This window comes from Puma concolor, chromosome B3, assembly GCF_028749965.1.
Source record: "Puma concolor isolate L17-30 chromosome B3, mPumCon1.1.hap2, whole genome shotgun sequence".
In the NCBI taxonomy this organism is placed as follows: Eukaryota; Metazoa; Chordata; class Mammalia; order Carnivora; family Felidae; genus Puma; species Puma concolor.
Genome location: NC_141672.1, coordinates 130675220 through 130687899, shown reverse-complemented (window position 1 = coordinate 130687899; position 12680 = coordinate 130675220). Strand labels below are relative to the sequence as shown.

Genomic DNA, 12680 nt, shown 5'->3' with positions numbered 1-12680 from the left:
GCCATCAGCATCAACCAATTGATCCTATGCGTGTTATCTCAACCATGTGGAGTGTGGAAGTCTTTAAGAAGAGTCCAATTCTGGCCACATCTGACTGTAACCACATGAAGAGACTCTAAATGAAAACCACCTAGCTGAGGTTGGTCAACTCCCAAACCCGTAAGTCATAATAATAATAATCAATAAGTGTTGTTTTTTTAAAAGAGAAGTCTGCAAACTGAGGCCTGGTGGTAAAATCTGGCCTGCAACCTGTTTTTCTACAGCCTGTGAGATCATCTGGGTTTGGTACATTTTTAAAGGGGTGTAAAAGAAACAAAACAAAGCAAAGAATAATATGTGACAGAGACCATATGTAGCCCTTAAATCCTAAAATAGTTATTCTACGGCCCTTTACCAAAAAAGCTCCTTAAACACTGTCTTAAGCCACTAAGTGTACAGATGGTTTATTATGTAGCAACAGATAACTGGAACGCATGGTGTCTTTGGAACATAATAAGAGGAATCCATGGACAAATGCTGGATTTATAGCATCATAAAATTCACACTGAAAAGCCGTAAGTCAACAGTTACCTGAAAGTCAATACTTACCCTATCAATAATTGCTATCATACAATATTATAATTTCATAAACACACTTGCTCAACCAAAGCAAAAGTGAGGATAATGTGATTCTTCAACCAAGGAGAGTATTTCAAATAGGATCTCACATTTGATTCTAGGTGAAACTTCTAGACGAATCATCTAGATGATTCTAGATGAAACTTCAAATTCTTGGAGAATTATTAATAACTTCAGCAAACATAGCTGGCATTTGCTGAGTCCTTACTATGTTTCAGATGTCATCCTGAACTATTTTATATGTATTATTTTATTTAAGCCTTGTGACAACACTTACAGTTTACATATGAGAAAACTGAGGCACAAGGAAATATCTAATATGTCCAAGATTACACAGGTAGTAAGTGTGGGGCCAGAATTTGAATCCACGCCCAACTTGCATCCATGAACTTAACTACCACACTCTGCTGCTCCTCTCCAGAAAATGTCTAAGTAAGATATTGGTCTATGTTTAAAGCTGTAGCTGGCTTCCATAGGGAGGGCAGCATCCCTTGACCTCTCTGACCAGACTTCCCTGGGGTCTAGTCAAGGATGCTGTCCACCCACTAGGAACCAGGCCTGGAAGTGGGTCTCCATCCCCCTCCCTTGCAACCCAGGATCTTCAATGACACTAACTTTTCTGCTGAGAGGATCTGAAACTCCTAGTCCAGCCCAAACTATGGCTGGTTATAAGTTCTTTCTTCCAAACCATCAAAGACTTCCTCACATTTGTCCTCTGGTTCCTGTCAATCAACACGTGGAAAATTATGCTTGTCAAAGGGATGACTGTCAGGGGAGACACTATATAAGTTCTTCAATCCTTGCCCTTGACTAAATAAAATCAACAGACTGATCGAGAGCTGATCAATATTGAAAAGATATCCAGAACTTTGTTAGGGCCAGTGATCATGGAGAATGAAATCAGTATCACTTTCTTCATCTGTGAAGTAGGACTGGTAATACCTATCTTTATGATTTGTTGTATAGACTAGAGCCAAATTATACAAAGGGCCTAATCCAGTGTCTGGCATTCAATTAATGGTGACCACAATTACTGTTATTTTTAACATAGAACATGCCTCTCTTTCAAAGAGCTGCTGATTGGCCAATGATATTTCACTGAATAACTGGAAAAGCTGTTAATCACAAAGATCCATATTCACAAAACAAGACATAGAGTCAGAGCTGCTGTTACCCATTGGGTTACACATTTCCCACCTCCCTTTGTAATAAGCCTTTTCCACGCTGGAAGGTGTTGTTTTAATTATTTATAAAAATGGTCCCTTCACATTAGTGTTTCCAACTGAACTTGGCACAAACAACTGGACATCAGTGTAAGGAGGAGAGGGCAACACTCTGACTTTGACAACATGCCAAGGCCACCTCAGCACAGTGACCAAAGTCATGGTACAGCACCTGTCTACTCACCAGAAGGGAAAGACAACGAGGCGGCTGATGAAAAATATGGCGGAGAAGATGAAAAACAGCGCGTTACAAGTTTGCTTCCATCCAGCATAAGAAAACATCTTCGCAGACTGAAAACAAAAGAAAGCAATTGCGTTCAGATAAAGTGATTTCGTATAAAATTCTTCAATTAAATATTCATAAACGAAATGATACGATGATACCATTAAAGGGTTGGGTCCTGGATCCAAACTTGAACATGTGGAAAACTAGAGGGTCAGGAACATGCTTGAAGAAGGCAAAGGCACCTTCTGAGTAAGAGTGATCATGGATATTGGGGCTATTTTTTCTTGCAAAGAAAGAGCTAAGAAAATGACCTACCAGCTCTCTTGAGGAACCTGAAAGATCAATAGGCACCATCTTTAGGAGGGTCTAAACAGGGGCAAAAGTTGTACCACGTCTGGGTTCAGACAGAACTTGCCCAAGAAGACAAACACTAAAACCAACTACTCAAGGAAGCTGTGGACTAGGCACCCTCTGGAAAATATAAAAAATGAGCCCCATTCCACTACTTCATGCTGCCTCTTCCCAACTGGCCTTGCTCGTTGAACCTCAAGTTAGATCATGGCTTGTGAATCAGAAATGATTCATGATCACTAACAACATGAAGCTGTTCTCATAGTTTATTCACGAAGGGACCTCTGAGTTTGACATTTCATTTTTCTTCTGTTCTTTTTTTTTTTTTTTTCACCTAAGAACCCCAGAACATTTTCAAACAGTAATGAGCTAAATTTCACAATATACCCTAAGGGGTAGATATGACTTCTCATATTACAGCTGAGGACAGAAAACAAAGCATTAAGTGATTTGCCCAAATCACCCAGGGAGTTCTGTCGTGTCAGTGATAAGGTGGGGGAGGGTGGACAGGGACAGCCCAGTGCTTATTCCCAGTCCCAACAGCTAACTCCCTTTTAACAACACAGTGAAGCTGTTTTACAGTGGACGTACACCAAAGGCTAGAGGGCTTAGAAGCAACAGAGTAGCATAAAATTCTTAAGTCATGGCCAATATGGTTTTAGTTTACAGGCAGGGTTACCGAGATATGATCAGAGAAGGAGGTAATTATAACAGAGATGGCTACATTCAGACAGCGATACATGGGAAAACTGGAATAATCCTTCTTTTGCTAAGCCATTTGCTGCCCTGAATAATCTAGACCCTTAGAATGGGATTTACATGTCTAACTGCAATTGCATAGAAGAAACAAAATTCTGTGCACATCTGATATTATAACAGTAGCCAGTTGCTTCAAAATAGCTTCAAATGACTTCTGGTTACATCTAGAAAAGGGTTTAGCAAACTACAGTCCAGCCTATGGGCTAAAGCTTGTCACTCCTTAAGGATGGGTTTCACTTTTTAAAGGGGTATGAGAAAATAAAAAACAAAAAGAATATATGGCAAGAGATCCTATGTTGCCCACAAAGCGAGATTTACTATCTGGCTCTTCACCAAAAAGTTTGGTGAACGCTGCTCTAGAAAAACAAGATCCTATCAAATTTAATTTCTTCCATACCAACCTATATTCAGGCGATCCTGAACATGAAACGGGTTGGCATCATTTTCCTCAGCTGTATTATAAGCGAAGGTATTTAAAGGACACAGGAAGTGGCTCTGGGAAATGTGACCCTAAGTACAGCAGGAGAGCTGGCCGGGAAGAGGACCCTCGGATCACTGCCTCGGGGCAAACGGGAACCAATACGTAACAGAAACATGTAGAGAAAACAATCCTAATTTTGTTTTGTTTCTCATATTTTGTGTTGTTTGGGATTAAGAAGACTCTTGCTTTAATGTCCCCTGCTCCAAAACATTCCTTCCTTAGAAAAGAAATGTCATTTAAATAAACATCAGCTCTCATTCCTTAAAGCTGGAGGACCATCCGTGTGGGGGAGTGCAAGCATCCAATGGGTGTTCAGCTTTGGCTTAAGGAAATATATGGTATCATCCAATATTAAGAATCCATAATGCCACAAATCCAAGGTTTCCTTTTCAAAGATTAGAGTTCATTCCTTCCTCAGAGAAATCAGTGTACTTTCTGAGCTAGTATCTGCGTGCGACTTTCGCAAGTGGGATCCCATGAGTTAACCTCTCTCAAGTACCCTGGAGAAGGATGGAAACTAAAAACTAAAAGATTTCCTTTCTTGAAGCCTGGAGACATCCTCAGACTTCGGGTGTTTTCACGACAGAGAGCCCTGCTAAATCACTCACAGACAATTCTTCCTGGGACGAGACACAAAAACCCGGGACGTGGTATTGTTATTACTTTTTTTAATGGCAAAAGTTTACCTCCAGCCAAATGTCAGCCACGTCATGCACGATCATCACGAGGGTCCCGCTGCGGATATAATTAGCACACCAAGAGAAGCTCATCAAACTAATAGCAGCCAGGTGGTGGATGACATGAGCTAGAAAATCCTATATAATGAGAGGAAAATAGCGGCTATTAAGCAAATGCAGTTATTTCCTAATCACTGGAAGAGCTAACAACAACAACAACAACAACAACAATAATATTTTTAAAAAAACCCAGTAACTTACATCTGAATGTTTTGAAATTTGTAAAATGCTTTCACTTTAATTCTTAAACACAATGCTTGCAAGGGAACTAGCACATATTATCTGCATCACTGAAGTCACTGAACTCTGAGACAGCATTGAATACTTGTCATCTAAATCCTAAACATCTCCTAACATCTTTCCACTGCCTCACACTGGATATACATACACATCCCATCCCATATACATACTTACATGAGTATATTCCTGTGTATATTTACATCTATCACTTATTCCCTGTCTAATTCCAACAAGGGAAAAAGACAGATACACAATATAGTGAAACTGTACAACCATTAAAATAAGAGTTGCTGCATATGAAACAAGTAACAAATGAAAGTGTAACAAATATATTCGCAAATCTAGGCTAAAGAAAGCTATTGCAGTTGAACATAAAACCTTAAAAGGTTTTCTGCAAACAAAATATACAAATGGCCAACAAGTACACAAAAAAGACACTCAACCCATGGGCTGTCAAGAAAATGCAAATCAAAACCACTTCATCCCCACTAGGATGGCTATAATAAAAATGATGAAGAAAAATAACAAGTGTTGGCAAGGAGGAAGAAAAACTGGCATGCTTATATATTGCTGGTAGGACGTAAAATGCTACGGCTACCTTGCCGTTGCTCAAAAGGTTAAATATAAAATTATCATATAGCCCAGCAATTCCACTCTTAGGTATATACCCAAGAGAAATAAAAAATATCTCCATGCAAAAACTGGCCTATGAATGTTCACAGCAGCATTATTTCTGGCAGCCAAAAAAAGAAAACATCCCGAATAGCCATCAAGTGATAAATAGATGAATAAAATGTAGTATATCCATACAGTGGACTATTATTTAGCAAATAAAAGGAATGAAGTATGGATACATGCTTCAACATGAATGAACCTTGAAAACATTATGTTAAGTGAAAACCAGACACAAAAAACGATTTGTTATATGATTCAATTTACACGAAATATATAGAAGAGGAAAATCCACAAAGACAGAAAGTAGATTAGTGGTTGCCTAGGGCTGAGGAAGTTAGGAGGAATGGGGAGTGACTGCAAAAAGGTACAGGATTTCTTGTTGGGGGTGACAAAAAGGATATATTCAAAACCACTGAACTATGTACTTTAGATGAATGGATTGTAGTATGCAGACACCTCAATAAAGATGTTTTAAAAAAACTTAAAGATTTCAGTTTCCTTGTAGCCAAAGTAAAAGAGTAAATATGATACTACTAATAACAGCCTAACTTATTGAGCACTTACTGTATACCAAGAAGTGCTTTGTATGGGTGAATCTGCTTAATTCTCATAATAACCAGAGACAGGAACTATTTTTAGCTCTATTTTACAGATGAGGAAATGAAGATCAGGCGGTTTAGCCAGTTAGCTTGAGATGTTAGTGAGTGGTGAAGTCACGGATTCAAACCCAGGCGTTCCAATTCCAGAGCCTGTGTTTTACCCCCCTCCCGATAGTTGTAGGTCTCGTATGTCTCTGAAGACATGTATTTACAAATATATGACATATATTTACATTTAATTTTTGAAAAGGTACCCAATGCACTTGTATGTAATAAAGAGAAACCAACTACTGAAAAATCAAAAGTGGGAGAAAGACAGGATCGTTATAGGATCAACCCACCTTAGTATATCTATGAAGACCTTCTAAAAAGTGATTATTTTCAATTCTCTCTCTTGAGAAAATGGCTCAAACAATTTCATTTTGATGTATTCTTAGCCCAAACTAAAGTTAATGACAGTTAATCCACAGCTATTATTAAGTGTGTGGGAAGGAGATTGTTTCCATCAGATTTTTTCATAATATGTTCTTAGACTTACATTCCAGAAGTTTTCTGTTAGATCTCCAGTTAACTGCAGTTGATTGAACCCCTTAATGTGGACAGTGGACACTATCACACCCCCAAACATCATTTATTCAAGCCAATTGGTCTTATCTCCTTAAAACTGAGTTCAACTTAACTTTATTTATCACACAAATTTGGTTACAAACTGACTTTTAAATAGAGTATACCATATGAAGTATATGCCAAGAGTATCATTTGATATGTGTTGCTAACATAGATGATGAAATCTTGTGATTGCATTGAGATTCTAATATGGTTTTCTTTACCAGCAAATGGTTCCTAAACAGTTCCTAAAACGCCTCACTTTGTTATGTGGGAGGATACATTTAGCATGCCTGTAACTCAATTTCCCTGCATATAAAGCAAAACTAATCATGCCTGAAGCAAAGTTTCCTTGTAAAGATCTTGGATGAATTAAGGGCAGCATGTTTTTAAAACCTTTTGAGTACATCAAAGAATTACATAAGGTGGGTTGTAATCAACTAAAGGATGTGGCCGCAGAATTAAAACTACTAGGACCTAAAGAACATCAAATTCCCAAACCAAAAGAAAAAAACATCACATAACGGAGAGTTCTCTTCTCACTGAACAAAAGGCAGGGGGGGGGGGGGTCCACATTAAAGTTTCTCTAATGTTTCACTACAAAAACCCGCCAAGGCACCAAAGTATGAGCAAGATTTGCATTAATCTATGTGATATATAAAATGCAAAAAGGCTATGAACTGAAACTACACACATGGAAGAATACAATTTAAAGACTAAGATTTGGGGGGGAGGGTAAAAATTTTTGAAGAAGTACAATAAGTAGTTTTGTAAATAAGATACTTACCTTCCTCTTGACATCAGAGCCAAAGCTAAATATCAGAGACCAATAAAAACTCATCTCCAAAATGTAGTACCAGTACTGAGAAGGCAGCAAGGGCTGAGGAAAATGAGAAATGAGAAAAATTCACTGCTTTAGCATCATCAATAACTCATCATAAGGCATTAAACTATTGTTTATACCTATTTAATTCCACAAAATTACAATGCTTTAAGATTTCAATTTCTGAAAAGGAATCAAAGATAATATTTCAAGGCATTTTATTTCCAAAAGGGTAAATAAAAATTCAAAAATCAAGTTAAATGTTTTATTTAAAAGTTTATAAAACTATGGAGTGCCTGGGTGGCTCGGTCGGTTAAGCACTCGACTCTTGACTTTGGCTTAGGTCATCATCTCACGAACCATGAGATCAAGCCCTCTGTGCTGACAGCTCAGAGCCTACTTGGGATTCTCTCTCTCCCTCTCTCTCTGCCCCTCCCCCACTGACATGTGCACATGCATGCTCTCTCTCTCACTCTCTCAAAATAAATAAACACTTAAAAAAAAAAGTTAATAAAACTACCACAGGTTTGATTGCATTATTTTAGTTGATTAAAAGTTAAATTAGGAAAAAAAATTCAAAAATCTTTACTTAAGAATATTGGCCAGTCTGTTCTGCTATTCCCATAATTTACCTTGTTTTATGTTTCTTGAATACTATTCAAAATTTGATGTCCTAACCTCTTTCCTGGTGACAGTTAAGTAATCAGAATTGGCCTATTCTAAAGAAGGGCAGTAATAAAATATACACAATTATTTAAATACTCCAAAAATGTCTTCTGAAAAAAAATTTCTACATCTAGAATTTTACTTAATAATGTTATAGTGTGTGTATGTGTGTGGGGTGCCTATTTTAGGTAAGTTGATATATTACTTGGTGTAATGGATTGTTACATTAATGCCTCCAGTGAATTTCACCTTCTGATATCCATGCACTGGTATAGTCTATGTGACCATGAACTTGATCTTGGGCTTTGGTCAAGGATCATAAGCAAATATGATGCAAGCAGAGAGTCTATAATCACCAGGTAAGAAACCTGAGCTATCCTGCTGATAAGAACAAAGTAGAGGATCAAGGTGCCCACTGCCAAAAATATGAACCAGGGACATGAACCATCCCCTAATCAACCCACCAACCAACTGAAAAATGCATGCACGAATTCATTTAACACAACATGGAACAGAAAGAACTGCTCAGTTGAGCCCAGCTCAAATTGTTAACCCAAATCACGAGCAAATAAATGGTTGTTGTTTTAAGACACTGTATTGAGGATGGTTTGTTAGGTACCAATAGATAACTAACATACCTAAGAAGTTCAGAGTAAGTTGGAAGCAGAAGAATAAGACTGGAGTTTGGCCTACATAATGCCTGAGTATCTTATGGTCTAACCTTTGATTCTTTAATACTGAAGCTAACATATTAAAAGGAATAATTTTCTGGTCAACTAATCATCCTCAGTAAGGCCATAAAAGAATGAGACAGCTGCTGCTTTCTTCTATGTCAGACAAGCACCTATGAGACTAATTCTCCTAGTGAGAATAACTAAAAAAAAATCCGGGTAAAATGCATAAAAATATCTGTGAGAAGGCATCAAAGAGCAAACAAGGCATCCAGAACCTGTGAAGCTAAGAGTTCAAAGAGAAAAATGCATTAAAAGTGAATCCTTTATTTCAAATGCATCCTTAATTCAAGAAGTACTACAGACCCTAAAGAGGATAAATTCAAAGAAAACTACACCTGTGTATAGCATTAGTGAGTATTTGTCAATTTATAAGCAGTATGGACCCAGAGACTAAGAAGTAGAAGAAGTTAAATGGACTTTTGGCAATCTCATACTGCTAGGATGCAAATTGGTACTCAGGGCCAGCCAAGCAAGAAGAGTCCTGGCAAACGCTGTAGTCTTTTATTAAAACCACTAGGAAAATATCCTAGGAATATGGGTAAGTTGTAAATACATCTGCCCTCAAAAAGACTGGAATCAACCTTGAATCAACTCAATCACATATAAGATGAAGGTGATCTGTCTCTATTCTAACTAATTGAAGTGAAAGTAAATCTTCTCAAGAGGAAGATAATATTATCCTGAGCATCTATACTTTTTCATATACAATATCTATCATTCACTAGAAAGTTATCAAGCACAAGGAGATAAGAATAAGAAAATAGAACAGACCCATAGGTGATGAAGACATTGGATTCATCAGACCAGGACTTTAAAATAACTTTGAAAACTTGGTTAATAGGTGGAAAATTTCAGTAAAGAACTGGAATCCATTTAAAAAAAGAATTAAATGAAAATTTGAGAACTGGAAAACAGAGTAACTATAATTTATAAGATATATTTAACAGCAGTTTAGACACTGCTAGAAAAGACACTAGCAAACTAGAGGACACGAAATACAATATATCCAGATCTGTGAAGGATCTGAGATTTTACCCTACTTGCAGGATAGCTTGCCACAGTTTCATGGATAATGATTGAAGATATGAAACTCTGGGGTCAGAGATAAAGAATAGTTCATTATTCACAACAATAGTAGTTGCCAGAGTATCAATATTTGGGCCAGTTCTCCCATCTTAATTCATGTAGGGCTGGAAAAAAAAAAGGGTCAGATGACATCTGCACATGTAATGGGTTGTATTACAAGAGAGGAACACTGAGCTAGGAAACCTGAATCTTTCATAATAGATGGTAACATGCCTACCCTTTGCTCCAGAAGGAGACATTTCTATTTTCCCAGGTTGTCTGTTATATAAACATCCTTGAGAAGATAGCACAGAACAAAAGGCAGGCAGTGCTTCATTTGACATGCAAAAATGCAAGAAATCTGTGGAGGATTAACTCCCAAGAGACTAAAGCTCAGAGAAGCAAGAGGATAGAAAACACTGGAAAAAGCAAAAGAGACATATGGGACTTAGTGTAAAGGTCTAGCATGTTAGTACACCTGTAACTGGAATTCCAGAAAGAGAAAAGAAAGAGAAAGGAACTAAAGTAATGGCTAAGAGTTTTCCTTTCTTTTTAAAAAATGTTTTGTTTATTTTTGAGAGAGAGAGAGAGAGAGCAAGCAGGGGAGGGGCAAAAAGAGGGAAACAAAGGATCTGAAACAGGCTCCATGCTGACAGCAGAGGGCCCAATATGGGGCTCGAACTCACAAACTGTGAGATCATGAACTGAGCTGCAGTCAGATGCTTAACTGACGGAGCCACCCAGGTGCCCCAATGGCTGAGAATTTTCTAAAACTGACTGAAGATATCACACCACAGATTCAAGAAGTACTATGGACATTAAAGAGGATACATTCAAAGAAAACCACATTTATGCGTATCATAATAAAATGTGAAAGACAAAGACAAGATATAGAACTCAGAGAAAAAAGACATTTTGTTCAAAGAGGCAAAAATAAAAACTGACAGCTGAATTCTTAAAGAAAATTATGGGATCCAGAAGGCAATGGAATGCCATTTTCAAAGTGCTAAAGGAAAATCACTGCTAACCTAGAATTCTATACCCAGGAAAAATATCCTCTAAAAAATGAAGGCCAAGTGATAACATCTCAGAAAAGCAAACCAGAGGGACTTCTTCAGCCAGAAGGATAATCATCCCAGATGGAAGCATGGAAAAGCAAGATACAAGGCATAGCATTGGGAGGGAGATTTAACTGATTTACAAAACAATAACAGCAATGACTTGTCAGGTTTTAAATATTTGAAGGAGGAAATAGGAGGGGGATATATACAAAGTATTCTAATGACTGTTCAGTGGCTGGAAAGAGGTAAGAGCACTAAGTTTTATTAGACTCCATCCAATAATTTAAAAATGCACATGGTGATCTCTAGGATAAATACTAAAAGAATAAAAGCTAACTGAAAAGCTAATATAAAGAAAAAAGTGGAATAATAATTTTTTTTTCAAAAACTTGACTGGCCCATAAAAAAGTAAGAAGAGAGTACAATAAAAGGAAATGCACTAGGTGGTACAATTAGAAAATAAATAGTAAGATACTAGATTTAAACTCAAATATGTAATTGCATTAACCATAAACAGACTAAAGGAAAAACACACGTGACGGGTAAATAAGGAATAAGGAGGAGTAAGCTTCAGTAGAGAAAGAGCCAAAGAATTGCACAGACATGGACAGAGAGTAGGAAGGGGGCTCGGACCTAACTCATGGGACAATTTAAGGGGCCCAAAGCTGACATAAGGCAGGGAGCGTATCACAGGGGACTTACCTGCCTGGGATAGCCATTCCACACTTCCCACAGGTCATAAACCCAAGGTTTCTGAAAAAGACAAAAAAAGGAACCAAGGGAGAGAAAATAAGTCTTTGGAGTCAAAGGCAGATTTCAGCAGAAAACATAAGCTCTTCCTGATGTCACTGATGGGGGGCACACATGCACAGTAAACTGTTGCTCCTGCTGAACCTCTCTCTCTTTGTACATCTTCCCATACAACATATCTGTGATGCTCATGACTTCCAGTGAATCTGGGACCACACACCTTGCTGTCTCATGCAGGGAATTATTCAAACAAGCGAAACCTCTAATGATATTACTTCCGAACCAGACTGCTGTTTCTGCAGCAATAAAAATATCTTGAAAGAAATCTTTAAAAGCTGGTTATCTTTTTTTTTTCTGTGAACTATCTATCACTTAATGAGGTAATCATTTAATAACTATTTAAGCAGACAATGCAAAGGTAATATGGGAAGGGAAGATTTCTGATGAGTGAGTACCGAGTCTTGATAGAACAAGTGGGATTCGATATGGCAGGGATGGGATTTGGCAGGTAGATAGGGGTGGGAAGGGCAAGAAGTTTCTGGAAAAGGGGATGAAATGTGCTAAAATCCAAAAGTGAGGATATACCAGTGTGTTCAGTGGATTGTTAGTAGTTCAGGGGTAGCTGGCACATGGGTTGTGTGAGTGGAAATAGAGAGAGATTAGGTTTAAGACTTATGTTTGCAAAAAAAAAAAAAAAATAGTATTTGCAAATTCAAAGCTTAACAAAGGCTCTGAAAGACAGCCTGAGGGTTTCTGACTTCTCTAGACATTAGGATGACTTTAAAGGCATAAAAGCTGGTTATTTTACTGAGAATATTATTTCCCAAGGAATTCACAGGCAAGAATTTTTAAAATTAAAGACAAATTCCAGTCAAAGAATATCAAAGAGACAACTTACATCATAAAGAAATACAATTCCAGCAACAGTCATTATTAAGTAAAATGTAAATCGCCAGCTGCCAAAAGAAAGAAAAATCTTGTGAAGGTGATTGACATCTGAGGAGAAACGCACTTTGTATGACAGTTTGGAAAGAATGCACGGACAAATCTAATGTGACATCCTGAC

General features: G+C 37.6%; 1 protein-coding gene across 1 annotated transcript in view; it reads right to left on the bottom strand.

Annotated features, from left to right (window-relative positions):
• The window catches only part of CERS3 (ceramide synthase 3), a 105721-nt gene that overhangs the window by 42642 nt on the left and 50399 nt on the right, over positions 1-12680 (bottom strand). The window contains exons 6-10 of the mRNA XM_025919586.2: positions 12513-12570; positions 11567-11617; positions 7303-7395; positions 4345-4473; positions 2026-2132 (exon numbers count right to left, since the gene is read on the bottom strand). Of these exons, the coding sequence (XP_025775371.1) occupies positions 2026-2132; positions 4345-4473; positions 7303-7395; positions 11567-11617; positions 12513-12570 (438 nt within the window). The remainder of the gene's footprint in view (positions 1-2025; positions 2133-4344; positions 4474-7302; positions 7396-11566; positions 11618-12512; positions 12571-12680) is intronic.